The 27,702-nt window shown below is 44.5% G+C and overlaps 1 protein-coding gene across 4 annotated transcripts in view; it reads left to right on the plus strand.

The window, feature by feature from the left end:
* LOC127627449 (cell adhesion molecule 1-like) overlaps nt 1-27,702 on the plus strand; it is a 479,283-nt gene that overhangs the window by 332,091 nt on the left and 119,490 nt on the right. For all 4 annotated transcript variants that reach the window (XM_052103833.1, XM_052103830.1, XM_052103831.1 and 1 more), the window contains one exon: nt 22,506-22,523. In XM_052103833.1, the coding sequence (XP_051959793.1) occupies nt 22,506-22,523 (18 nt within the window). The remainder of the gene's footprint in view (nt 1-22,505; nt 22,524-27,702) is intronic.

Consider the following 27,702-nt stretch of genomic DNA (forward strand, 5'->3'; position numbering starts at 1 on the left):
AGGATTTTGATCCGGCCACAATAGTGGCTCGGTTCAGCGACATGGCGGAGGAAAGACACAACGTGTCGTTCCTCCCTCGGGGAACGGAGGTTACATACGTAACCAAACGTTCCCTTCTGTCGCTCTCTCCACGTTGTGTCGGAGAAGCGACACTAGGGGACCCATTCCAATCTTGCCATGCGCTGAACCTTGTACGTGAACCGCCGATACAGAGGCGGGCAGGGATTTCATCCAGTGCCACGCATCGTCTGTACCTGGCTGCACGTACTCTTCCCCAATGCCCCATAAGAACATCGGAGTCCTTCTAGTTACCCTGGGAGGGGAACAGGGCGATGTTTGCCAACATGGGAACGGGCCAGCCTGGCTGGGCCTCTTTTCTCTCTATGTTTCTCGCGATAGAGCAATCACGGCCGGGGCCCTTACACGCATATAGGGAAGGGGTCTTACCCAGACCCTGCGGAGACCACACCTGCCCTTTTTCTTGGGGAGGAAAAGTGGTAGACACGTCACACGGCCGTCTTAGGGCTCGTGTGGAAAGTAAGGTGCGGTGGTAGATCCAGCCTCGAAAGGGGGAGTTGCTAAAGCACGGTGACCGGGGCAGCTGTAACTGCCTAAGGGAGACACGGGGGTCCGCTCGTAAGGGGACAGAACCGTGGAATTACACACAGGGGCAGACCGAACAGGAGGCCTTCTTATTTTACCTGTGGAGCCCCTATACCAGTACGGGGTGGCCACCAGGGTACCCGCAGTGGCTTGGGTCGGCGAGATCCTCCGCTGAACCGCGGACCCGGAGGGCTGGGGAGGAATCAACCAGGGTCCCGACTCGGAGTGGGGCGCCCTGGGAAAAAGGCGCACTACTTTACCTTGACGTCAGGAAAAGGGCGCTGGGCGCAAGCGATCCACCCGGCCGGTCGGTCTACGTGTTACCGAGTTCTACGGGCTCGGACCTGAGAAAACACGAAACGCAACCGACTCAACACGGAGGTTGTAAAACCTCGCGAAGGTGTTGGGTGTTGCCCAACCCACGGCTCTACAGATGTCTGCTAGGGAGGTGCCCTTGGCCAGTGCCCATGAGGACGCAACACCCCTTGTTGAGTGAGCTCGGACCCGCAAGGGTAGGGGCACGGCCTGGGTGTGATAAGCCAGTGTGATGGCGTCGACAACCCAGTGGGCGAGCCTCTGTTTGGAGACGGCGTTCCCTTTCTGCCGTCCCCCAAAGCAGACAAAGAGCTGCTCAGAGCGTCTGGTGCTCTGTGTGCGGTCCAGGTAAATGCGCAGGGCGCGCACTGGACACAGCAACGAAAGGGCTGGGTCTGCCTCCTCCCGGGGCAGCGCTTGCAGGTTCACTACCTGATCTCGGAATGGTGTGGTAGGAACCTTGGGCACATAGCCCGGTCGCGGTCTTAGGATCACAGACGTATCTGCCGGACCGAACTCCAGGCAAGTGTCGCTGACAGAGAACGCCTGCAGGTCCCCGACCCTCTTAATGGAGGCGAGCGCGATCAGCAGGGCCATCTTAAGAGAGAGGGCCCTGAGTCCAGCTGATTCGGGAAATGCGTACTTGTGCAGCCCCGAGGGCCAGCTGTGTGCCAGCGCGTCTGTCCCGAGGGGAGCCTCTGTTAGGGCGTACCAGAGCGGGCAGTGGGAGGTTTCCTGGGCGACGAACAGGTCTACCTGGGCCTTGCCAAACCATTCCCAAATCAGTTGGACCGACTGGGGGTGAAGCCTCCACTCCCCGCCGGGCAGGCGTTGTCGTGATAGCGCGTCCGCTACGACGTTGAGCTTGCCGGGGATGTGAGTGGCACGCAGCGACATGAGTTGCTGCTGGCTCCATAGGAGGAGACGGCGGGCGAGTTGTGACATGTGGCGGGAGCGTACGCCGCCTTGGCGATTTATGTACGCCACCACCGTGGTGCTGTCCGATCTCACGAGGACATGTTTGTCCCGAACTAACGGGAGGAACTTCCTGAGAGCAAGAAGGACATCAGCAACTCCAGGCAATTGATGTGCCAACGCAGCGGGGCCCCTTTCCAATGGCCCGCTGCTGCGTGCCCGCTGCACATGGCACCCCACCTGGACCGGGAGGCGTCGGTTGTGACCAGGACGCGTCGGGACACCTGCTGCAGGGGCACTCCTGCCCGTAAAAAGCAGAGGTCTGTCCAGGGTCAGAGTGTTTTCAGGCAGGCGGGGGTGATCCTTACCCGATGTGTGCCGTGGTGCCATGCTTGTCTCGGACTCGAGTCTGGAGCCAGTGCTGGAGTGGTCTCATATGCATCAACCAGAGAAAAGAGATGCTCTGAACCGGAGTGAGCTTGCTCTTTTCCCAGTTGACCTGAAGCCCCAAGCGGCTGAGGTGCCGGAGCACCTGGTCTCTGTGTGTGCATAGTAACTCTCGATAGTGTGCTAGGATGAGCCAGTCGTCGAGGTTGTTGAGAATGTGGATGCCGGCTACTCGTAGCGGGGCAAGGGACGCCTCTGCGACTTTCGTGAAGACGCGAGGGGACAGAGACAGGCCGAAGGGGAGGACTTTGTACTGAAACGCCTGGCTGTCGAACGCGAACTGTAGGAAGGGTCGGTGTCGTGGCAGAATTGAGACGTGGAAGTACGCGTCCTTCAGGTCCACCGCTGCGAACCAATCTAGATGCTGAACGCCAGCCAGAATATTTCTCTGCGTAAGCATTTTGAACGGGAGTTTTAACAATGCCCGATTGAAAACTCGCAAGTCCAGGATTGGTCGTAAGCCGCTGCCTTTCTTGGGTACAATGAAGTAAGGGCTGTAGAAACCCTTCCTCATTTCGGTTGGAGGGACGGGCTCTACCGCGCCCTTGGCTAAGAGGGTCGTGATTTCCGTGCGCAGAGAACTGGCGTGCTCGCCGTGTACTGCGGAAAGCGGACGCCCCTGAAGGGGGCGGAGCCGGGCAAACTGAATTGGCGTAACCGAAGTCGAATGGTCCGTGCAGCCAGCGTGATGCGTTGGGAAGCTAAAGCCACGCTTCCCAGCTCTGCGCTTAGGGGCACCAAAGGGACGAGTATTTTGGACGTACCGGGCGGGCCTCGCAGCGGGCAGAACAGGTAATGCAGCGTCGGGCAGCTTCGTTGCGGCCTGAGGCTGAGGTGCTGAGAATAGACTCAAAGCACTTACCTTGCTCCGCTGCCCGGCAGGGGCGGGTTCTTGACTGAGGAGGAGGTCTGATGTTGGCGTCCTCTGGACTCGCCTGAACCGGCCGGCCGGGAGACAGTCGTGGGCAGGCGGAAGGCGGGATCGCCGTGTCCGGTGTACCGGACTGTTGTGATCTGAAAGCACATTGCCGTGAAAACGGCATTTGCGGGCCAGGTGACCCAGAGGCAAAGGAAATAGCTCTTTTATTGAGAATGTGGGTACCACAGCCCCGGCCAAGGGGTGTGGCAAATGAAAAAACAAAGGATTGTCCTCCCGGCCCTCCACCGGGGATGGAGCGGTCTTACCACCTCCGAGCTAACGCCTTCGGCTCTGGGTCGGCTGTCTCAGGAACGCTTGGGAGCCTTCCGGGTCCTGGAGGGGGTTCGTGAGACAGGGGCGCGCGCCGCCTGCGGAGTGCTCGACGCTGGGGCTGAGAGCTGGGCCCGAGTTGAGGCGGAGCAGGAGCTGGTTTCCTCGCAGGGGGACGCCTCGGCGGGCAGACGGGCAGGGCCCGTGAGCGGCAGGTCTGCGGCGCGGGCATGATGTGCTGAAATGGCCTCCGCCTGCTTCTTCACTGCGGAGAACTGTTGGGCGAAGTCCTCGACGGTGTCACCGAAAAGGCCAATCTGGGAGACAGGTGCGTCCAGGAAGCGGTTTTTTCAGCCTCACGCATCTCGACCAGGTTGAGCCAAAGATGGCGTTCCTGGACCACTAGGGTGGCCATCGCCTGTCCGAAAGTGCCTGCGCTGTGGCCTTCGTCGCTCTCAGGGCGAGGTCGGTCGCTGAGCGCAGTTCCTGCAGCACATCAGGATCAGGTCCACCCCGTGCATGTTTCTGAGAGCTTTGGCCTGGTGGACTTGCAGGAGGGCCATCGCATGCAGGGCGGAGGCAGCGCATCCAGCCGTAGTGTTGGCCTTCGCGTTAAGTGAGGATGTTGTCCTACAGGGCTTGGATGGGAATACGGGGCGACCCCTCCAGGAGGTAGGGCTACCGGGGCATAGATGGTGCGCAACTGCCCTATCAACCTGGGGAATCGCGTCGTACCCGTGGCTCTCCACGTAGACATCAGCTCATCATGCACCTCCGGGAAGAAAGGGACCGGGGGGATGCGAGGCCGCGAACGGCGCGCTGCCCCCAGGAACCAATCATCCAACCGAGAAGGCTGTGGGGAGGATGGAGGGTTCCAGTCCAACCCCACGCTCAAGGCGGCCCGGGCAAGCATGTCGGACATCTGAGTGTCAGCCTCAGCCTGGGCCTGCTGGACCGAAGGCGGCAGTCCAGGGGAGTCCTCGGCATCAGACACCGCACTCTCCGATGCAGCGGCGAACTCATCTGCTTCGGACTCGGGAGGATAGACAGCCGGGCCGTGAGGCGAGCCGCTATCGCCACGAGCGTGGACGGAGACCAGCGAGCGTGTCGGGAACGGGAGGTTCGCGGGGGCTACCCGGCGAAACTGCACCCGCTGCCACCCTCAAATCGCCCCTAGCGCCAACCGCACCGTCCTTAATCCCGTGGGAAGAAGGAGCAATGCGGGGTGCAGCTGGGGTGGCTTGCTTTCTGTTGAAAGCGAGCCGCGACCGCAACGTGGTCATGGTCATGTTCTCGCAGTGAGAACATGAACCATCCACAAACGCCGCCTTGGTGTGATCGCGGCCCAAACACACGAGACAGCGCCTGTGGCCGTCTGAAGCAGAGAGCACTCTACCGCATCCAGGAACGACACAGGGGCGGAAAGGCATCTTGAAAAAGACGCGTCCTTAAAAGGATGTTCAACGCCGCTGTGTTTGCTCTTTTAGAGAAATTTACTCTTTTAGTAAAAACTCTTTTAATACACAGTGTGTGTGTGTACGTGTCTGCGCTGTCGAAGCGCTCGGGCAACAATACACGCCGTGCACTGAGAAGGAGAAAGCCGCTGTTGTGCGCCGTCAAGATCCAACAGCATGCAGATCGTCAGAGGAAAACAGGAACATTTAAGTGGCGTGTAACTCGCAGCAAACTGCAGACAGACCATCGGCTCCGAAGACATTTTCTGAATGAACTCCTGCATTTGCCCCGCTTAAATACCCGTATGTCCGGGGGCGGGGTATGCAAATACTGACTGCCAACTCCCATTGGCCCTTTTCAATAAGATCAGAGGTGAATATCGGCGCTCAAGAGAGACCCCTAGTGTCGCATCTCCGACACAACGTGGAGAGAGCGACAGAAGGGGAACAAAGTGTTTCACCGCTGTTCAAATGCACTATGGATTGCATCATTTATATGTATGAATGTTTTCCATCTGAAAGGACTAAATATTAAATGAAACAAATGCCAATAAAATGCAAAGTAATCTCTACAGTTATCAAAATACATTTTGAATGTAACTATTCTAATTACCTATTATTTAAATTGTAACTATAGTGGAATACAGTTACTTATATTTTGTATTTTAAATACGTAATACTGTTACTTGTAGTTGTTACCGTTACTCCCCAATCCTGTTTATATATATATATTACTCTTCTTTGTGAAAATGTTAAATGTTGTGTGCACATGTGAGACAAAAGGGGAAGCAAACTTATGCACTCAACTGTATGTATATATATATATATATATATATATATATATATATATATATATATATATATATATATATATTGTGTTGTTTTAAAATGAATAATGACTGGTTTTCTTTGCATTATTTGAGGTCTGAAAACACTGCATTTTGTTTGTTATTTTGACCAGATGCCATTTTCTGCAAATAAATGCTCTAAATGACAATATTTTTACTTGGAATTTGGGAGAAATGTTGTCAGTACTTTATAGAAGAATACAAAAATATTAAATTTACTCAAACACAAACCTACACATAGTAAATCCAGAGAAATGTATTTTGCAGTGGTCTCTTAACCAGAGCTGTGTATATATATATATATATATATATATATATATATATATATATATATATATATATATATAGCACATATGAATAAGAAAACAATATAAAAGGAATAAAGAAACAACATAAATGAAGTACAACACACAGAGGTTGGACATTCAAATCCTTAGATCCTTCAATAGGTATTACCGTTTTGTTCCATTTACTCTGACGTCTTCAGTTTTGTTCCATTTTGCAGCAGCCAATGTGGTAACAGAAAGAAAAAAAAGTTCAAAGTAAATGTGGGTACCACTGTGCCATGTCAAAAAATCTGTAATTCCTCAACAACTATATATATATATATATATATATATATATATATATATATATATATATATATATATATATATAGCTTTTTTTTTTTTTTTGTCTATTTAGTGTCCCACAGAGGGCCTGTCATATCTGTCAGTGGTGCAGAATTCAAGCAGCAGGTTAGTGTTCCCAACCCAGGAGCAAATATGTGGCTAATGGCAGTCTGGCAGCCTTTTTTTCTTTTGTGTAGGCTGAAACAGGGGATTAAAGCATTTGTCTGCCCTCTGCTTGCTATAATTGTATTAGGGAATGGATATGTTTTAGTATTCCTTTAAAGAATATCTGATATGAGGGGCTGGATGATTTTATTAAGTTAAAAGCTAGACCTGAGAGAGAGTGAGAGAGAGACCAACAAAGGCAAACACTGGAGTGAGGGAGACAGACGGGCAGATAGATATAAAACTGAATTTAGTGTGTAGTCTCTCAGCAACCATGCGTAGTCACTTCGGCCTTGGAGTTCCATGAGAATGTTTTGACAAAGTTAATCTTTACACCGTCCATTCCCTCTCCCTTTTACCAACAGGTCTCGTATTTTAAAATGAATTTTAAATTGCTAGTTGTGATCCTGGAAGCTGATTTGTCGATACAGTGTTCCCATGGCCGTCACTTTGTATTAAATGTGGTGGGGAAAGTGGAAGCAGAACAAGTTTGAACGGGAACGGGCAGGGGGATATCACATGCTGGTTAAAACATTATGACATGGCAAAGGCTCAGGAATAATAAGAAATAATTTGAACATCCATTTTAACAGAGAGGCTGTTTTTAAACATAAAATATTCTTGTTTCACAGTGATTTGAGAGAGAAATCATTCTTGTCTACAAATTCACTCAAATTATCTTGTATGTTTTTTTTTTTAATAACTCGCACAGCCTCATATATTCCATTGTATCAGACATGACCTCTTGGTCCAGTGGTAATGTTTACATTTTGACTTCAAGGGCTTCGGGTTTACATAATAATTAAAGTTTTTGCTTCAATAAACCAAATTTACCACTGCCACTTTTTCATTAGTGGATTTATATCAGCAGCAGGGACACATTTTTTTAGCATTTTCTTTTGTGTTTTCATTAAGGTTAGCAAGCAGTTGAAAAGCGATAGAGTGGTGAGCACAAAGTGGTGCTAGGAGTGGTGGTGGTGTAGTGGTCTAAACCACATAACTGGTAAACTGGTAATCAGAAGGTTGTAGGTTTGATCCCCACAGCCACCACCATTGTGTCCATGAGCAAGGCACTTAACTCCAGGTTGCTCCGGGTGGATTGTCCCTGTAATAAGGACACTGTAAGTCGCTTTGGATAAAAGCGTCTGCCAAATGCATAAAATGTAAAAAATGTAAATGTGGGGCAGTGGTGGCTCAGTGGTTGAGGCTCAGGGTTACTAACCAGAAGGTTGGGGATTCAAGCCCCAGCACCACCAAGATGCCACTGTTGGGCCCTTGAGCAAGGCACTTAACTCCAGGTTGCTCCGGGGGGATTGTCCCTGTAATAACTGCACTGTAAGTCACTTTGGATAAAAGCGTCTGCCAAATGCATAAATGTAAATGTAAATGTAAAGTAGAGCATATAGAGCTGCAGATAAATAAATATCCATAAAGATCAATAAAATCTGAAGTCAGTGTTTCCCTTGCTCATAGAAAAAAGATTCAATTCATTTGGAAAGAGGCTACATTTGGTGTTTATTTATTATTTTTTTTTTTTTCAAGAAAACACTGACCTTAAATTTCCTTTGGCTTCACTTAAATACAACATTGTTTTTTGGAACAAATAAGAACCTTTTCTATGTCTATTTGCAAAAATGATGCAAAAATGTCAAATGTTTTCTATTCATTTTAGTATTTTTTGTGATTGTGACCTCCACTATAACCTTTCTATTTACTAATAATAGCCGAAAAATGTAGTTGTCATGAAACGCATGAATGTAGGCTCTCCATGGCCTCTACTGGGTCAACACTTCAGAGTGCAATATTGATTTTGTGCTGAATGGTACTTTATAATTTATTTATGTGTTTGCTTTTGTTTTGGCTCAAGGACACTTATTTAAAATATGTGACTGACATTCCTTTCAGAATTTGTAGAATTTTTTGAATTGCAGGCCGTAACATTGCTCACTACTTTTGCTGTACTGTTCATATACAGTATATTCACAATAGTAAAGTTTCTACTGCACTGTAAAAAAAAAAAAAAATGAACATACTAAATAATAATAATTAAAAATTTAAATAGATGAAAAATAAAAAGTTGTTATAACATTTTTATTTTATACAATGTCATATATGCAGATAACGTCACATACACATATTAGGCCAGTGGCATGATGCATATCCTTGCTGAATAAAAAATAAAATAAACTATCCTAATGTGGTTTGTTTGTCTTAAGCTGGCACCACACTAGCAGACTCAAAACAACTCTATTTTGCCCAAGGGTGTCACACAATCTGACATTTCTCTGAGATCTCGCTCTCATTAATTGGAGGCATTACACACTTGGCGATTAAAAATGGTGGAGGGTTGACTGCCATACCAGCTTACCGCAACTCTCTTTCTCTCTGATTCCCTGTCATGTGAAGCTTGTCGAAATAACAACATGAGAACCACTTGAGCATAAACAATTGTAACGGATGGATTTAAGAAGTGATTCATGGAGTAACTTTACCTTGTGAATGTGTGTGGATGTGTATTTATCCCCTTGAGAATGCTTATGTCCATATGCAGCTTTCGGTGATTTAAGAAATTGAGTTCAATAAAAACTGTTGTGTTTCTGATTTTTATTTTTTTTAAATCTACACTGATTTTAGTGTAGGAGAAAAATGTAGGGGGGAAAAAACGCTTGGTGACAGTATTGCTATGAATTATAATCAGCGTTTGTGATAATAGGCAGGTGAGTGTGATTGCAGATGAAAATGTTCAGATCAGCTTGATGTCTTGGTCACTTGACGAGAACACAAGGCCCGCCCACCCCGGCAACATAGTGATTTAAGAAAAAAACAAATGTTTCCACCAAGCAAGCTCGATGTGCCTCTTTTTAGTTTTTGAAGCCATTAACTCAGCAGTTAGTCCCGACGGTCAAGTGATTAACGACCTCCTGCTGGCAGATGCTAATGCACACTTTGCCTCTCACCTACTGGCCACTGATTATGTAAATTAAGCTCACACCTGAAAATCACATGACAAATCGGCTAGTGTTGCACCGGCTTTAGCTTAGCTGGTTTAAGTGTTCTAGCTGGTCTCTCAGTCTAGCCAAGCTTGTCTTTAGCTGGTCAGCCAGCTGTTCTTCACAAGTGTCCAAAGCCACTCTAAAAGCAAAAAAACAGACCAGCATGACCAGCTAAGACTAGCTTAGGCTGGTCAACTGTGTTTGTTATTGTTGTTGTTGTTTGTTTGTTTCAGCAGGGATGTAATAGCAATTAGAACTATAATTAGCAGATTATGTGCAATTGTGTAAAATCCTCTCGGTTAATAAGTATTCTAAGTAGACTTCTAAGTTATACAGGGTCACTTTACCTCAGGTGATGCCACAGAGATGTGCCCTGAGTTTCATGACTGCTGGGTGTGATATCATATCGCAATTACTGCAAATCTGTGCCTCTCATTCAAAATGTATGGTAGTATTCCCTTTTTGGTCTCCAGGTCGCATCTCTGACCACCACAACTGCCCCTTCACTGTATCAATTCTCTGTCTCGCTCCCTTCGGTCCCCAAACACCTGATGGTTTTCATCTGAAGCTATTTTCAACAACTGACTGTAACATTTAGATCCTCTTTTGAACGTCCAACACCAAAACATTCTGGTATTCAGGTCTTATCATTGTCCTTTCTTTTTTCTTCTTTCCTTTTGCCTTGTCTTTTTTTTTTTTTCTTCTTTTTCTTTTCTCAGCTCTATCAGCTGTGTCAAAAGTATGACAAATGTAAATGTCACCTCTTTTCAAGGATTTCCAATCATATTCTGATTCTAGATTGTTTTTGTTTTTTATTAGATAGCATCAATGTCTGTGTGGCCTCCTGGTGTTTGGCATAGAGATGTTCAACTGCACTCTTTGGCATACTGTTCAGAAAGCCACGAATGTGCAGGTCAATCTGTGTGTTGTGTGGACCGTGCTAGGCCATACAACCCTGCTCTTTCCATCAAATCCCCTTTGAGATGAAAATATGACTTCACTCCTAACCTTTTAATTAAATGAAAGCTCAGCAGGTCAGGCCTGAAACTCAAGTATTTACAGTGGTTAGGTGCAACTGAACGGAACTCATCAGTGCCCTAAATGCATAAGTTCCATACTCTGGTGTGTCAATTCCTAAACTGGAGAGACATAACATAGCCCAGTGGTTCTCAACTTGTGTGTTGCGACACAATAAGTGGGTGGCAGGTCTGTTCTGAGAAGGTTCATGCAAATAAGAAAATGAAACAAACCTCATTACCATGTATAGTTAGGATGAAGGAGCACTAAATTACCTGGAGAAAGCAATCCGTTAGCATTCTCATTTATATAAGTGGTATCTGTTTGGCTGCCATCTTTGCTCATGGGTACTTAGTTCCTGGATTGGCTGTCACGTGACCGATCACTCATCAAAGGCAACAGCTACATAAAAATAAAAGTTAATTTTATGCTAGTGAGCCATTCAAAAACAATTTGTCACTGGGAAAATATGTACTATAATTAAGGGGTATAATATGGAATTTCTGGGCCGATACAAAAATTTTAATTTGGACTTTCTGCAATTTAAGGTTTGGCAGATGTAACATGAACCAGAAATGTTCCTATATTACAGATGAATACTGATTTGAATGACAATACTAACCCTAATCTTTGTATACATGGCGTAATATTTATGCAAGCAGCCAGACTGAGTGCAGTGGTGGTTTAACCTATTCATGAGTTGGGTCTTAATTCCTCTGGAGTGCCCCCTGGATTGAGTTATTTTTGCACATGACACTGCACAGCCAGTAGAGGGGGGCAGAGTGTAGACTGGTATTTTTAATTTAGTTTATTTCTTGTCATAAAAAATACTGTAAATAATATAGTAAACATATGAACAAATGGGTTATGTCTGCTCTACTGTTTTTGATTTATGTATTTCATTTTTATAGCTGTAAAAACAAATGAACAAATTATATCAGCAGTCCGGTTTGCCTATGCACCGTTTGACATCTCAGATATTATTGTGTGTGTGTGTGTGTGTGTGTGTGTGTGTGTGTGTGTGTGTGTGTTGTGTGTGTGTGTGTGTGTGTGTGTGTGTGTGTGTGTGTGTGTGTGTTGTGTGTGTGCTATTTCCCACAGTCTGTTTATGTTTCATGAAATAATAAGCGAATATGATCACCCCCAAGTAACACACATGTTTTTGTCTTGCTTTCGTTTATTGTCTCATGAAACAAACAGAATATGGGAAATTACATGTTGTTACTTAAAGCAGATGACTAAAACCAGCCCCAAAACAAGGTAACAAGGTGCAGAGATGTTGAAATAATCCTCACATAGCATCATGAGCTAGGCTTGCACTCACACAGACACGTTGTGTATGCGCACACGCACGCGCACTGTCGCTTGCAACTGCCTGAGTTCCTGTCTGAAGGAAAGAAGCCTTAAGCAGTCAGAGATTCTCAGCCACAAGCAAATAAACCATAACAAATAATCTGCGAAAATATCGGCTGTAATTCCATTATTTGCTCCATAATAATATTTTGATTTTCCCAGTTATCAGCCAATAATATATCGGCCTCTGATATATCGTGCATCCCTAACTATAATGTAATGAAATAATTGTGATTTAAATGTTTCTTGGGGGGAAACTACCAGAAGACAAGGCTACTTTTGTTAAACTGAGAAATATGCTTTTCCCATCATAGGGTGAATTTCCAGTATCTATTAGCAGTTGCTAACCAGTCAATTCCTGACCTCCTGGTTAGGATAGTGAAAAATATAGGCTACTTTTAAAAGGGAGGAGAAAACGCTTCCCATATCTTTTGATGTTGAGGTCAAAGGTCATGCGTCCAATCGAATTACCTTATTTTGTTTTCCTTATTACCTATACATCCTCATCCCCCCAAATATGTTATTATTAAATGTCCATGTTTGGCAAAGGACATTTTTGTTTACATTTATACGACCAACAATTTTGGTACTGTTGGGCCACAATTAATGGCAAATGTAAAAACTGGATACTGAAGTAAAACCATATTTTGAACTACTGCTGTAGCCATAAAAAAACATCTGAAAATACCAAATTGTTCATGGCAAGTTAGCTGGCACACACTGCTGGTTGCCCTACATTGAATCTTCTCATACATGTTCTCTGAAATGTCACATAGCTATGTCGACTTCCCAAAAGTGAATGGAATTGAATCCATAAAAATACAGACTTGTGCTGGATCTTGGATTCTAAAATAGCTGGTTTACAATTCATTTTTGCTTAATGAGACATGCTCACTCATGCTCACAGACATGCTCACTCAAGTCATGTAGACTTCCCCTAAGTTTCAAAAAACCTCAAAAGTCAGATGTGACCTCCCTTTCTGGTTCCTCCAAGGTAGTTTTAGGACACTGGAGTAAGTGTCTATTCCCATCAGTGAGGCTTATCAGAGTGGCAGCAGTGGTGTCTAATCACAGTCCAGCAGACAGACAATAAATCCCTACCTATTATGGCTCAGGTACACACGCTTCAATCCTTTGACTAAAGCAGCCTATTGGAGCCTGATAGGACAAATAATTGATCCTTAGAAACATTTGCACTTTGTCGCTGTCTTTGAAGTCACATGGGTCAAACACCTTTTTGTCCAGTGATATTTTTAGCTGGAAATACTTTCATCTCTAGTCTTTTATCTGTTGTACAAATTTGAAGATTACTGATGATTGTTTTTTTATGTTTAATTTAACCCTTTGATGCATGGTATCCACCACAGTGGGCACCACAGTGGACACCAGGGACTAAAAACTAAATGTTTTTCATTCCGGATCATTCGGAGTAAAACATTTTTTTTTTTTTTCATTCCGGTTCAAATGATCCGCAGCCTCCTTTCCATAAGATTACCAGTTAGAACAAAATAAAAGAACAGTTAATATCTTTCTTTTAAAAATTGACATTTCTCTGCACTAAGGGGTGGGTGAAATACCAATTGCAGTGTTGTCAGATCTTGCAAGAGAAACAAGCAACATGCTCTGGGAAAACATGCCCAAATTAAGCCACTTGCCTCACCAAAATAAGCTAATATAAATTTTGTTTTACATTTTTTTTCCTGTGTGGTGGATTTATCGGTATTGAAATCATAACAAGTAGTTAATTAACAGTTAAGTGTAATTTTATTTACATATCTGCTTCTGAGTTAAAATCCAGCAGCATCAAATCTGTATGAATACATTTTATCTAACAATAATTCAGTGAAGAATTGGGAACAACTGAGAAATATACTTTTTCCTCTAATAATGTGTACATGTTGTTCCTGGATGAGCTGTGCATGGACAGTATATGTAGTAAATATACATAGTTGTTAAAAATATCTTCATTCACAGAATTCAACATCCACAATGGCAAATCTTTGGGGGCAACAGGAAGTGATGTAGTTCCAAAAATGTACTGTGATATACCCTTTGGCCTTTAGTTTCATGCGAAAAAATTATTGGAAAAAAATTAACCGGATATAACCGGTTACCAACATTTAAAAATAATGTTTTCACTCTGGAACAACTGAAAAGCACTTTGTTCCGGTTTTCAAACATTGAATTCGTTTTCGGTTTTCATTTTCATTCCTTGAACCGTTTTTAGTCCCTGATGGACACATCTTTAAAAGACCATTTTTAGCTACTCAGGGTGTGATGTTATATCCAAACCACTTTGGGTAAAAACTTTCATTAAATGGTGGTGAAAGTGGTGCACCAAGCAAATCTGATTGATGTTAGTCTCTAGTTACTGTTCATCGCTGTTGGAGCTTGTGACTGTTAGATGCAGACCTTTTTATCTACCACGGGAATTCACCACTGTTTGCATAACCGGAGTTTACATTCCCCCCAGCGCTAACGCTAAGGAAGCGCTCTGTGAACTGTATGGGGCTATGAGCGAACTGCAGAACGCTCACCCCGACGGACTGTTTATTGTCGCCGGAGATTTCAACCATGCAAATCTCAAGACAGTGCTCCTAAATTCCATCGGTATGTGGACTTTGCAACGAGAGGGCGAACGCGCTTGATCTTGTTTACACAAACATCCCAGGCGACGTACCGGCGGAGCCCCGCCCCCACCTCGGCTACTCAGACCACATCTCTGTTATGTTAATTCCAGCATACAGACCGCTCGTCAGACGCACAAAACCGCTTCAGAAGCAGGTGAAAACCTGGCCAGCAGGAGCCATCTCTGCTCTTCAGGACTGTTTTGAGTGTACTGACTGGCACATGTTCAGGGAGGCTGCAACATATGGCGATTCTACCAACTTGGAGGAATACACAGCATCAGTGACCAGCTACATCAGCAAGTGCATTGATGATGTCACTTTCTCCAAGACCATCACTACACGCTCCAACCAGAAGCCGTGGATGACTGCGGAGGTGCGCACGCTGCTGAGGTCCGAGACTCCGCCTTCAGAGCAGGCGATAAGGCATCCCTAAGAACAGCTAGGGCCAAACTGTCACGGGCAATCAGAGAGGCAAAGCGCGCACACGCCCAGAGAATCCACAGTCACTTCCAGGACAGCGGTGACACGTGGCGCATGTGGCAGGGCATCCAGGCCATCACCAACTACAGGACAACATCAGTTGCCTGTGACAAAGATGCCTCCCTTCCAGATGCGCTGAACGACTTCTACGCTCGGTTTGAAGTGCAGAACGACGTGATGGCGAGGAAGTCCACCCCTCCTCCCAACGACCAGGTGCTCTGTCTTACCACGGCAGATGTGAGGAAAACTCTACGTAGAGTCAACCCACGGAAGGCTGCTGGACCAGACAACATTCCTGGCAGAGTGCTCAGAGGATGTGCAGACCAGCTAGCAGATGTTCTTACCGACATCTTCAACATCTCTCTGAGCAGCGCCGTTGTTCCAACGTGCTTCAAGGCCACCACCATCATCCCCATGCCAAAGAAGTCTTCAGTGTCCTGCCTCAACGACTACCGTCCCGTCGCACTTACACCCATCATCATGAAGTGCTTCGAGAGGCTCGTCATGAGGCAGATTAAGACCCAGCTGCCCCCTCACTAGACCCACTGCAGTTTGCGTATCGTTCAAACCGTTCAACGGACGATGCCATCACCACAACCCTCCATCTGGCCCTCACCCACCTAGACAATAAGGACTCATACGTTCGAATGCTGTTCATAGATTTCAGCTCAGCATTCAACACAATCATTCCCCAGCACCTGATTGGAAAGCTGAACCTGCTGGGCCTGGACACCTCCCTCTGCAACTGGATCCTGGACTTCCTGACTGGGAGACCTCAGTCAGTCCGGATCGGGAACAGCATCTCCACCACCACCACACTGAGCACTGGGGCCCCCAGGGCTATGTGCTCAGTCCACTGCTGTTCACTCTGCTGACTCACGACTGTGCAGCAATGCACAGCTCGAATCACATCATCAAGTTCGCCGATGACACCGACCGTGGTGGGTCTCATCAGCAAGAACAACGAGTCAGCATACAGAGAGGAGGTGCAGCGGCTAACGAACTGGTGTAGAGCCAACAACCTGTCCCTGAATGTCGACAAAACAAAAGAGATGGTTGTTGACTTTAGGAGAGCACAAGGTGAACACACTCCGCTGAACATCGACAGCTCCTCTGTGGAGATCGTCAAGAGCACCAAATTTCTTGGTGTTCACCTGGCGGAGAACCTCACCTGGTCCCTCAACACCAGCTCTATCACCAAGAAAGCCCAGCAGCGTCTCTACTTTCTTCGAAGGCTGAGGAAAGCACATCTCCCAACCCCCATCCTCACTACATTCTATAGAGGGACTATTGAGAGCATCCTGAGCAGCTGCATCACTGCCTGGTTTGGGATTTGCACCGTTTCGGACCGCAAAGCCCTGCAGAGGATAGTGAGGACAGCTGAGAAGATCATTGGGGTCTCTCTTCCCTCCATCAAAGACATTTACAAAAAACACTGTATCCACAAAGCAACCAGCATTGTGGACGACCCCACACACCCCTCACACAAACTCTTTACCCTCCTCCCGTCTGGCAAGAGGTACCGAAGCATTCGGGCCCTCACGGCCAGACTGTGTAACAGCTTCTTCCCCAAGCCATCAGACTTCTCAATACTCAGAGACTGGTTTGACACACACGTGTCCTGAGTTGCACTTTAATAACTGTCACTTTATAACCATCTGCTACCTCAATAACTGCTATGTGCATAGAACATTATCTCATAGTATGTTATGTTTACATTTTTAGAAACTGTCATCTTTTTGCACTACTGAGTACTGGTCGGCGCTGCACTGTCTATTGTCCTGTTCATTGTCAGTAATTTGTTGTACTGTCCCGTACTTTTTGCACATGTTTGCACGTGCACTTTATATAGGTAGTTTATATAGGTATTTTATTTCGTTGTGTAGTCTCATGTGGTCCTATGTTGGTCCTTTGTTGTTTTTATGTAGCACCATGGTCCTGGAGGAACGTTGTCTCGTTTTGCTGTGTACTGTACTAACTGTATATGGTTGAAACGACAATAAAAACCACTTGACTTGACTTGACTTGATCTAGAAAATTTGCTTTTGTCTTCTGTTGAAGTGGACAGATGTGTAACTCGCTCAAAATACTTTACTTTGGAATGTAAACTATTGTGAATGATTATATTCTTGATCTAAGTAAAATAGAAAGATAATTTGTGATTTAATCATTTATGCATCAGAAGGTTAATATTTCATGTACATAATATTTCTAGTTTTGGATAAGGCTAGAAATTATTTTGAAGCCTGTGTGACAGGTGTGTGTTAACACAGCAGTAATGAAGAGCAAAAGGCTTGTCTCATTCTCGCACCACTTAAGTGGGAGACATGTGAAGGCAGTATGTTTGGTGTAAAGTGGACTGAGGCTATGATTTGGCCTTGGCCTCAGTGGAAGTCTGCAGTTAAGCTCTGGAAATCATGTCCAAAAATCCTCAGGACCACAAGACTTGTTCTGAGTAAACCTCTTGAGTGTTTTATAGTGTGAGTTTATTAGGAGTGACAATTGGCGTGGACCTGGTGATACAATATTATATTGATATGTAAATTGTAATATGAATAAATTGCAATTCATTATGTTTAGTGTATTGCAATTCAAAATTGTGATATAGTGCAACCTTTTACTCAATAGTTTCCCATTCATTTATATTGGACTTAAGTGCTTTGCACAACAACTTGTTGAACTTCCTGCTTTACACCATCATAGATCCATTTAAACGTCTGTGTCAATTATAAAATAATGTGAGCGAATTGCAGTAATTGGATCCAGCATGTTTGGTATTACAACCCCAATTCCGAAATGGTTGGGACAGTATGAAGAATGCTAATAAAAACAAAAATTAGTGATTTGTATATTATATTCACCCTTTGCTATATTGAAAGCACCACAACTGCACATTACATGATAATTTAATTTGTGAATTTCATTGTTTTTTGAAAATGTACAGTCATTTCAAATCAGAAATTGATATGGCATGGGCATGGACATGGGAATACTTCATTAAACCTTTGTTAGTCAACACCATACACTGCTACATCCACAGATGCAAGTTACAGTAAGACCTTACTATGCAAAGCAGATGCCATACATCAACACTGTCCAGAAGCACTGCTGACTTCTCTGGGCTCAGTCTCATCTTAGATCAAAGTAGAACAGTGGAACTGTGTTTTTTGGTCCGACGAGTCCACATTTCAAATAGTTTTTGAAAAACGTAGCCATCTTGTTCTCCGGGCCAAAGATGAAAATTACCATCCAAGCTATTATCAGTGTCAGGTCCAAAAGTCAGTGTCTGTATGGGCCAGGGGTGTGTCAGTGCCTATGGCATGGGTAACTTGTACATCTGTGAGGGCACATTTAATGCAGACACATATGTACTTGGAGCAACATATACTGCCATCCAGCACCGTCTCTTCTTGGAACGTCCCTGCATTTTCCAGCAGGACAATTTCAAACCACATATTGGCCGGATTTCAAGTGCATGGCTGTGTAAGTAGAGAGTGCGGGTGTGGATTGGCCTGGCTGTAGTCCTGAACTGTCTCCAATTGAGAATATGTGGCACATTATGAAGTACACCATACGACAATGAAGACCCTGTACAATTGTGAATGGGGGAAAATTCCAAATTCCATTTCTAAACATAACAAACTTGTGTCTTCAGTGACCAAATGCTTAATAGTTGTTTTTAGAAGAAATGTTGATGTTTCACAGTGGTAAACACTAGACTGTCCCAACTTTCTTGTAGCAAGTTGCAATCAATTAAATTCAATTTAAAAGTACATTATTGGCATGATTGTGTTTACATACAATATTGCCAAAGCATTAATACACAAAACACATAATGACAAGACAAATAATAATAATAAAATAGTAACAAATAACAATAAAGATAGAATTAAAATAAGGTGCCAGGTAAATGAATCAAATCAAATAAAATCTATAATAACAATATACACTATACAATATAAAATGAAATAAGCATTTAACAGGACATTATGAACATCAGACACAGTACTTTTACTTGCTTAAGTACATTAAGGCAGTGATTGGTTTCTGAGGGTGTGCATCTCAAAAATGAATTTAGCTGCAACTGATGCATGATTGTCCTCGCCCAGTAACACCAGCATCTGATCTGTTTCTGCTGAACTGGAAAACTTTGGCATGAGGTTTGAGAGTTTGTGGTGGTATTTCTCTCTCAACTCTGTAAATTTCTCACAGTGAAAGAGAAAGTGTGTCTCTGTCTCGACGTCACCAGTGTCACAGTGAGCACAGACTCGTTCTTCCTTTGGAAGCCATGTTTCTCTGTGTTTGCCGGCAGACGGGGCTTCGGGCACGCCCTCCCCCAGGGAAAGGGGGGATGTACGTCATGCCGTGGTCTCCTCTGCCTGAGAGAACGAGGGAGGAATGTGGCAGGGCGGAGGGCGGGGCTGGGTCGTGATTCTACACACCCGGTGCCGTATTAGGCTAATCAAGCCTCCGAGAAGTATAAAGGCCAAATGCGGAGAATTGTGCGGGAGACAGAGATAGTTTACGGACATGTCCGTCATATGTGTGTTGTTGTCTTTTAAGTTTAAATTAAACTATAATTTATATTGTCAAGCCAGTTCTCGCCTCCTCCTTTCCATTGACTGCTTTACACATTCCAATTTGCTTTGGTTTATACTTTCAATTTCCCAATGGTCCAAATATGAATTTTTGCTTTCTTTTTTGCAATCATCTGATTTTGAATTTTACTGTACATTTATAAAAAAAAAATAAAAAAATGAAATTCACAAGTTAAAACATCATATAATGTGTGGTTGTCGTGCTTTCAATATAGCAAAGGGTGAATATAATTTACAAATCACTCCTTTTTGTTTTTATTAGCATTGTTCATACTGTCCCAACCTTTTCGGAATTGGGGTTGTTTTATTTATTTATTTATTTAACCCTTTAAACTCGGGCCCGCAAAGAGAAAAATAGTTGTCAAAATATGGGCAGAGAGGATTGTTCACTAATAATATATGGCCTAAAAGAGATGGTGCTTGTATTGCACTGTGTACATAACACAGACTCAGTGTTGGCTCAAATAAGGCAGAATGGAACTGAATGAGATCTCGTTACTCATTCCTCCATGATTTGGAGAGAGATCATACCTTTAGACATTATTGTATTTGTTTGTGTAATTAGTTCCTTTGTACACTTATTATGTTATAGGTTTAGAGAGTCTTTTGAATACTTGGAGACATTTTTATACACTAGGGTAAATAATTTTGGCAATACCATAACTTTTGATTACTTTGTTTTATCAACACAAACTTTTACTCAGTTACAAGAGACATGATTGGGAACAAAACAAAATCTTTTTCGGAGCTACCTTTTTTACATCCTGAAATATATAATGTGAAATCAGAAAAATAAGATTTATTTTATTATTATTATTTATTTATTCATTTTTATGTTTGTTAAGCAGTTTCTTTGTCTAAGAGTCTTATTATAATCTATATAATTAAAACATTTGAAAACTTTTCTTTAAAATTATACTAAACAATTGATCCTCTTTGTTGTTGCTGTTGTTGTTGCTGTTGTTGTTGTTTAAAAGTTCAAATGTTAGGCATGTCACTGAAACAGGAAATCTTTAACCACACCTTTGGAGCTTAAAGGGTTAAACCCTTGAAGTATGGTGGATGTATGTGGATATCCTTACAAATGCCACAAGTTATAGACTTTGATATTCTTATTTTAACATGTTTTAAGTTTTCATAATTGAGTGTACATTCAAGAATCGTGATACTTTTGAATTATCTATTACCCCCTATGCAGCGACTAGCCCTGATTTAAATAATGATTATTGTGATATATTGAAATATAGTAATGCAAAAAGGAATTATTATCTTGTGTGGTCATGAGATGTCTGTATTAATATCTTTCTATCTGCAACAGTAAATGCGAACTGATGACAGCATGTTTTGCTTCCAAGCTTTTGACTATGTGAAGTGCTCTCAGGTTGGTGTGCCTGTAAAGAGAAGCACAAGGGTTCACGAATGCAATGAAGTTAATGTCCCTATCATTTTGGAGTATGGGACTTCGCTCAAGTGGGATAACTCATGTTTAATGCATTCCACAGGTCAGAGATTTTAACCGCACCTGAGGATAGTGGGATAGAGTGTGACACGAACTGGGCCTTAGCAGTCCCTTAGCTCTCCGCTCTAGGCCCCAGCAAACCCTAGGGCTGAAAAGCCAATGCAGAGTTATTCCGATGGCTGACATTTACTTAACATAGATAGCCCTATTTGCATGGCCTGCGTTCCAGGGGTCTAAGTTCGTTGGTGGCCCCAGGTCCCCTGTGGCTTTCAACCAGTTAGTAGCAGCACCCAAATTCAGAGCCACTTGGGCAGCACCAATCATCTACCAACCCAAGGACATGATTTTGATATCCAGGGAACACTCAAACTGTTAAAATGTATACCTTGAATGCACTATAAGTTGCTTTGGATAAAATAATCTGCCAAATCAATAATTGAAAGTATAAGGACATTGCAATGTATAGGCATTCAAAGACATCATAAAAACGAAAAGGCCCAGACAGAGAGCGTGATATCCAGCTAAAACAACAATGCTTGCAAGCCTGTTTTAAATGTAAAGCTGTGTGAGGTATATTTAGAGCCTTTGTCTCAAGGGCTTGTTGTAAGCGGTTGTGTTTGAAGAGTTTCATTTGGTACTGAGGAATGATTTATGCCGTGGTCATCCATGGATATTTGCATGGATTTATGTGCACCTTTTCTAATATTGTTTAAATTCAATAGACACACAGACACTCTGAGCAAAGCTCAGACACAAATATATTTTCTTCGATGGCTTTGCTTCAAGTCCCAGAAGAGGAATGCTAATTAGCACATTAGCTAAGATGAACATTTTGTGAAAATTCTAATAAGAAGCTTGTTTTTCTTATCAGACACTGACTCATTGCACAATTGCACAATTTCACACAGCCATGTCAGCTCTTAAGTGCTTTTTAAAACTGTTATATGGGTAGGCCTACCAAAAGCAGTGAATTAGCTAAGCCTCTAATTTGAGGCCTTAGCCACACATAGATGAGCTTAGGACCGTGTGTTGTTGATATGTTTCACAGTACACCACAGTTAGAGAAAGCACTGAATGAGTTAAACTGATGCTCTGCCGGTGACCTCATGCAAGGTTGACGTCATTGTTTTCTCTATTGTTTTATATTCATGAAGCACACACTGTTTTTAACAGTTACTGTTAAGATGTACTTGTATTGCTGTCAATGTGCAGTCAAAATCTATTTATTTATTTATTATTATTTTTTATTTTTTATTTTTTTTTTTAGTTTTATTCACAATGGCCCTGTTTAGGCCTGTTATTTAGATCTACTTCGAGTAATCCAATTGGGGTCCAAAACTTTCATTATTATGTTAATGGTGAGCATAACTATGGAGAACAACATATTTATCATAATTTGTTTCCCTTTTTCCTTTCTCTTTCACACAGGAGCTGCTCAGGACCCAGGTATGATTTCATTCACTTTTTACTCTGTCCCCTGTGTGTGCCTTTTCTTTTTTGCCCATTTCCATCCTCATTTCCTAAATAGTTTTTTACAGCTAGCATTGCTGGTCATAACTAACACCATCTTGACTTTCTTCAACCTCTAACCTCTAGACATCTGTAGAGCAGGTAATTTGCTTCTCCAGCACTCAATTTTTCTCATCCCTTTTAAAATGTAACCATAGTGGGAAACCTGAAATTATCAGGGAACTTTGGGGTGCTTTCACACTTGGTTCGATTGTTTGGACCGAACCAGAGTTTGTTTCCTCCCCCTCCCGCTGCATGTGCTGGTCTGTGTTCACATTCATATTATTTGGGTCCGAACTGTGGTCCAATTATGTCATCAACGTGAGTACAAGCGGTAGCTGTTTACCACAGTAACTAGATAATCTCGAGAAGACATCACTGTGTTAAGTGAAGTATTAAAGTTTGTCTCTTTGGATTTACCACAAAAACTTGCTATGCACAGAACAACACTTATGTTTGTCTCCCGTGGATGCATTGAATCTGCAATGATGTGATGAATATTAGCCTTTGTCTATGAGGTGCCCCTAGGGACATTATTCAGAATTAGTCAAGTCAAGTCAAGTGGTTTTTATTGTCGTTTCAACCATATACATTTAGTACAGTACACAGCAAAACGAGACAACGTTCCTCCAGGACCATGGTGCTACATAAAAACAACAAAGGACCAACATAGGACCACATGAGACTACACAACGAAATAAAATACCTATATAAACTACCTATATACCTATATAAAGTGCACGTGCAAACATGTGCAAAAAGTACAGGACAGTACAACAAATTACTGACAATGAACAGGACAATAGACAGTGCAGCGCCGACCAGTACTCAGTAGTGCAAAAAGATGACAGTTTCTAAAAATGTAAACATAACATACTATGAGATAATGTTCTATGCACATAGCAGTTATTGAGGTAGCAGACAGTTATAAAGTGACAGTAATTAAAGTGCAACTCAGGACACGTGTGTGTCAAACCAGTCTCTGAGTATTGAGGAGTCTGATGGCTTGGGGAAGAAGCTGTTACACAGTCTGGCCGTGAGGGCCCGAATGCTTCGGTACCTCTTGCCAGACGGGAGGAGGGTAAAGAGTTTGTGTGAGGGGTGTGTGGGGTCGTCCACAATGCTGGTTGCTTTGTGGATACAGTGTTTTTTGTAAATGTCTTTGATGGAGGGAAGAGAGACCCCAATGATCTTCTCAGCTGTCCTCACTATCCTCTGCAGGGCTGTGCGGTCCGAAACGGTGCAAGTCCCAAACCAGGCAGTGATGCAGCTGCTCAGGATGCTCTCAATAGTCCCTCTATAGAATGTAGTGAGGATGGGGGTTGGGAGATGTGCTTTCCTCAGCCTTCGAAGAAAGTAGAGACGCTGCTGGGCTTTCTTGGTGATAGAGCTGGTGTTGAGGGACCAGGTGAGGTTCTCCGCCAGGTGAACACCAAGGAATTTGGTGCTCTTGACGATCTCCACAGAGGAGCCGTCGATGTTCAGCGGAGTGTGTTCACCTTGTGCTCTCCTAAAGTCAACAACCATCTCTTTTGTTTTGTCGACATTCAGGGACAGGTTGTTGGCTCTACACCAGTTCGTCAGCCACTGCACCTCCTCTCTGTATGCTGACTCGTCGTTCTTGCTGATGAGACCCACCACGGTCGTGTCATCGGCGAACTTGATGATGTGATTCGAGCTGTGCATTGCTGCACAGTCGTGAGTCAGCAGAGTGAGCAGCAGTAGACTGAGCACACAGCCCTGGGGGGCCCCAGTGCTCAGTGTGGTGGTGGTGGAGATGCTGTTCCCGATCCGGACTGACTGAGGTCTCCCAGTCAGGAAGTCCAGGATCCAGTTGCAGAGGGAGGTGTCCAGGCCCAGCAGGTTCAGCTTTCCAATCAGGTGCTGGGGAATGATTGTGTTGAATGCTGAGCTGAAATCTATGAACAGCATTCGAACGTATGAGTCCTTATTGTCTAGGTGGGTGAGGGCCAGATGGAGGGTTGTGGTGATGGCATCGTTCGTTGAACGGTTTGAACGATCACGCAAACTGCAGTGGGTCTAGTGAGGGGGCAGCTGGGTCTTAATCTGCCTCGTGACGAGCCTCTCGAAGCACTTCATGATGATGGGTGTAAGTGCGACGGGACGGTAGTCGTTGAGGCAGGACACTGAAGACTTCTTTGGCATGGGGATGATGGTGGTGGCCTTGAAGCACGTTGGGACAACGGCGCTGCTCAGAGAGATGTTGAAGATGTCGGTAAGAACATCTGCTAGCTGGTCTGCACATCCTCTGAGCACTCTGCCAGGAATGTTGTCTGGTCCAGCAGCCTTCCGTGGGTTGACTCTACGTAGAGTTTTCCTCACATCTGCCGTGGTAAGACAGAGCACCTGGTCGTTGGGAGGAGGGGTGGACTTCCTCGCCATCACGTCGTTCTGCACTTCAAACCGAGCGTAGAAGTCGTTCAGCGCATCTGGAAGGGAGGCATCTTTGTCACAGGCAACTGATGTTGTCCTGTTGTTGGTGATGGCCTGGATGCCCTGCCACATGCGCCGCGTGTCACCGCTGTCCTGGAAGTGACTGTGGATTCTCTGGGCGTGTGTGCGCTTTGCCTTTCTGATTGCCCGTGACAGTTTGGCCCTAGCTGTTCTTAGGGCTGCCTTATCACCCGCTCTGAAGGTGGAGTCTCGGGACCTCAGCAGCGTGCGCACCTCCGCAGTCATCCACGGCTTCTGGTTGGAGCGTGTGGTGATGGTCTTGGAGAAAGTGACATCATCAATGCACTTGCTGATGTAGCTGGTCACTGATGCTGTGTATTCCTCCAAGTTGGTAGAATCGCCATATGTTGCAGCCTCCCTGAACATGTGCCAGTCAGTACACTCAAAACAGTCCTGAAGAGCAGAGATGGCTCCTGCTGGCCAGGTTTTCACCTGCTTCTGAAGCGGTTTTGTGCATCTGATGAGCGGTCTGTATGCTGGAATTAACATAACAGAGATGTGGTCTGAGTAGCCGAGGTGGGGCGGGGCTCCGCCCGGCACGCGCCTGGGATGTTTGTGTAAACAAGATCAAGCGTGTTCAGCCCTCTCGTTGCAAAGTCCACATACTGATGGAATTTAGGGAGCACTGTCTTGAGATTTGCATGGTTGAAATCTCCGGCGACAATAAACAGTCCGTCGGGGTGAGCGTTCTGCAGTTCTCTCATAGCCCCATACAGTTCACAGAACGCTTCCTTAGCGTTAGCGCTGGGGGGAATGTAAACTCCGGTTATGCAAACTGGTGAATTCCCGTGGTAGATAAAAAGGTCTGCATCTAACAGTCACAAGCTCCAACAGCGATGAACAGTAACTAGAGACTAGCATAGAGTTCTTGCACCATTCCGTGTTGATGTAAACACACAAGCCACCACCACAAGTCTTACCGCAGAGAGCTGTATTTCTGTCGGCACGAAACGAGGCGAGCCCGTCTAGCTGAATGGCGGCATCCGGAACTCTGTCGCTGAGCCACGTCTCCGTGAAAACAAAGACGCAGCAGTCCCTAAACTCACGCTGCGTAGCCTGCTGGAGTCGGATATAGTCCAGTTTATTGTCCAGGAGCAAACATTTGAGAGCAGGATAGACGGGAGAGCCGGCCGGCTAGGGTTTGTTTTAGCCTAGCATGGACCCCGCCCTCTTTCCGCTTCGCTTTCGCGACACCGCTTACGACGTCCTCTCCCCCGGCCACCGGCATCAGGCGACGCCGAGGGCTGGAGGCCTGGTCTCCGCAGCAAGCCGAGTACGCGTAGCGCCTCCTGCAGGTCATCATGCAGCTTGGTTTTTGCATGAGTCTTATATTTCAGTAGTGTCTGGCGATGGTAGACACGAACACCGGTTGCTCCGATGTCCATGTGTTGCAAAAGTCGGGCTTTTTTAACAAAAATAGCACCATTGTGGATCCGGAGTGGCCGCTGCGTGCTACCGCGCCGCCATCTTGGATCATTACGTGTATGTTACCATGCACATACATGTACTTTTCCTCTCACATACACATATGAAACCAAATTCATTCACATACTATAGTGAAATGCTCACACACATACAAGTGAAATGCTTTTACAAACACAACTGAAACGCTCTCATACATACAACTGAAAATATTACGCTCACACACACAACTGAAATGCTCACACACACACAACTGAAATGCTCTCACACACACAACTGAAATGCTCTCACACACACAACTGAAATGCTTTCATACAACATACTGAAATGCTTTTCAGTTGTGTGTGTGAGAGTGTAATCATTTTAGTTGTATGTATGAGAGCATTTCACTTGTGTGTGTGAGAGCGCGTTTCAGTTGTGTGTGTGAGTGCGTTTCAGTTGTGTGTGTGTGAGCATTTCAGTTGTGTGTGTGTGTGTGAGCATTTCAGTTGTGTGTGTGAGAGCATTTCAGTTGTGTGTGTGAGAGCATTTCAGTTGAAACGGAAGCACATTTCAGTTGAAACGGAAGGTGGTTAAAGTACCCACTCCACTCCAGTTGGTGGCAATAGTGCACCTCAAGACGAATAACTAGAAGCTGTTGAAAGAAAGCATAGTAGGCCCATCACCTACTATTAGGCGATGGGCGGACCTCGAAATTATGAATTTAATACTTACCTCACAGCTGTGTAAGTCTTTTTTTGCTGAGGTCATGTAATAAAATCGTATAAGTACTACAGACATTGTTTCCAACTTTGTTGTTTGCACATTTGACGCAAAATGTCCTTACAAACTCTTACTTTTTTAAACCTGCAAATAAGCAGGAGTACTAATCATAACGTTAGAAAACCTCCCGTTTCCTTGACAACCAATGTAAATAATGAACACAGATGACCAGGAAGCTGCGTTCTTGAAATTACAATTTTGCTGTAAATCATTAAAAATGTAAATTTAGTTCTGTAGTTCAGTAATACTGTGGTAAAAATGAGGTGTTTTATCCATTTAGCCTCAAATGTAAAAAGCCCTGTAACCCCCCTTTCCCAGACAAGTTGGGCAAAGATTGTTCAATGTACAAATTTATGGGTGAACCTGCAAACCACAGAGAGTACAGTAGCTGAAAAAGCCGTATTGGCATTTAACTTAAATTCCGAAGACGTCCAAGATGTGCCGGCTAATGTTGGAT

This window comes from Xyrauchen texanus, chromosome 34 (assembly GCF_025860055.1).
Source record: "Xyrauchen texanus isolate HMW12.3.18 chromosome 34, RBS_HiC_50CHRs, whole genome shotgun sequence".
Lineage (NCBI taxonomy): Eukaryota > Metazoa > Chordata > Actinopteri > Cypriniformes > Catostomidae > Xyrauchen > Xyrauchen texanus.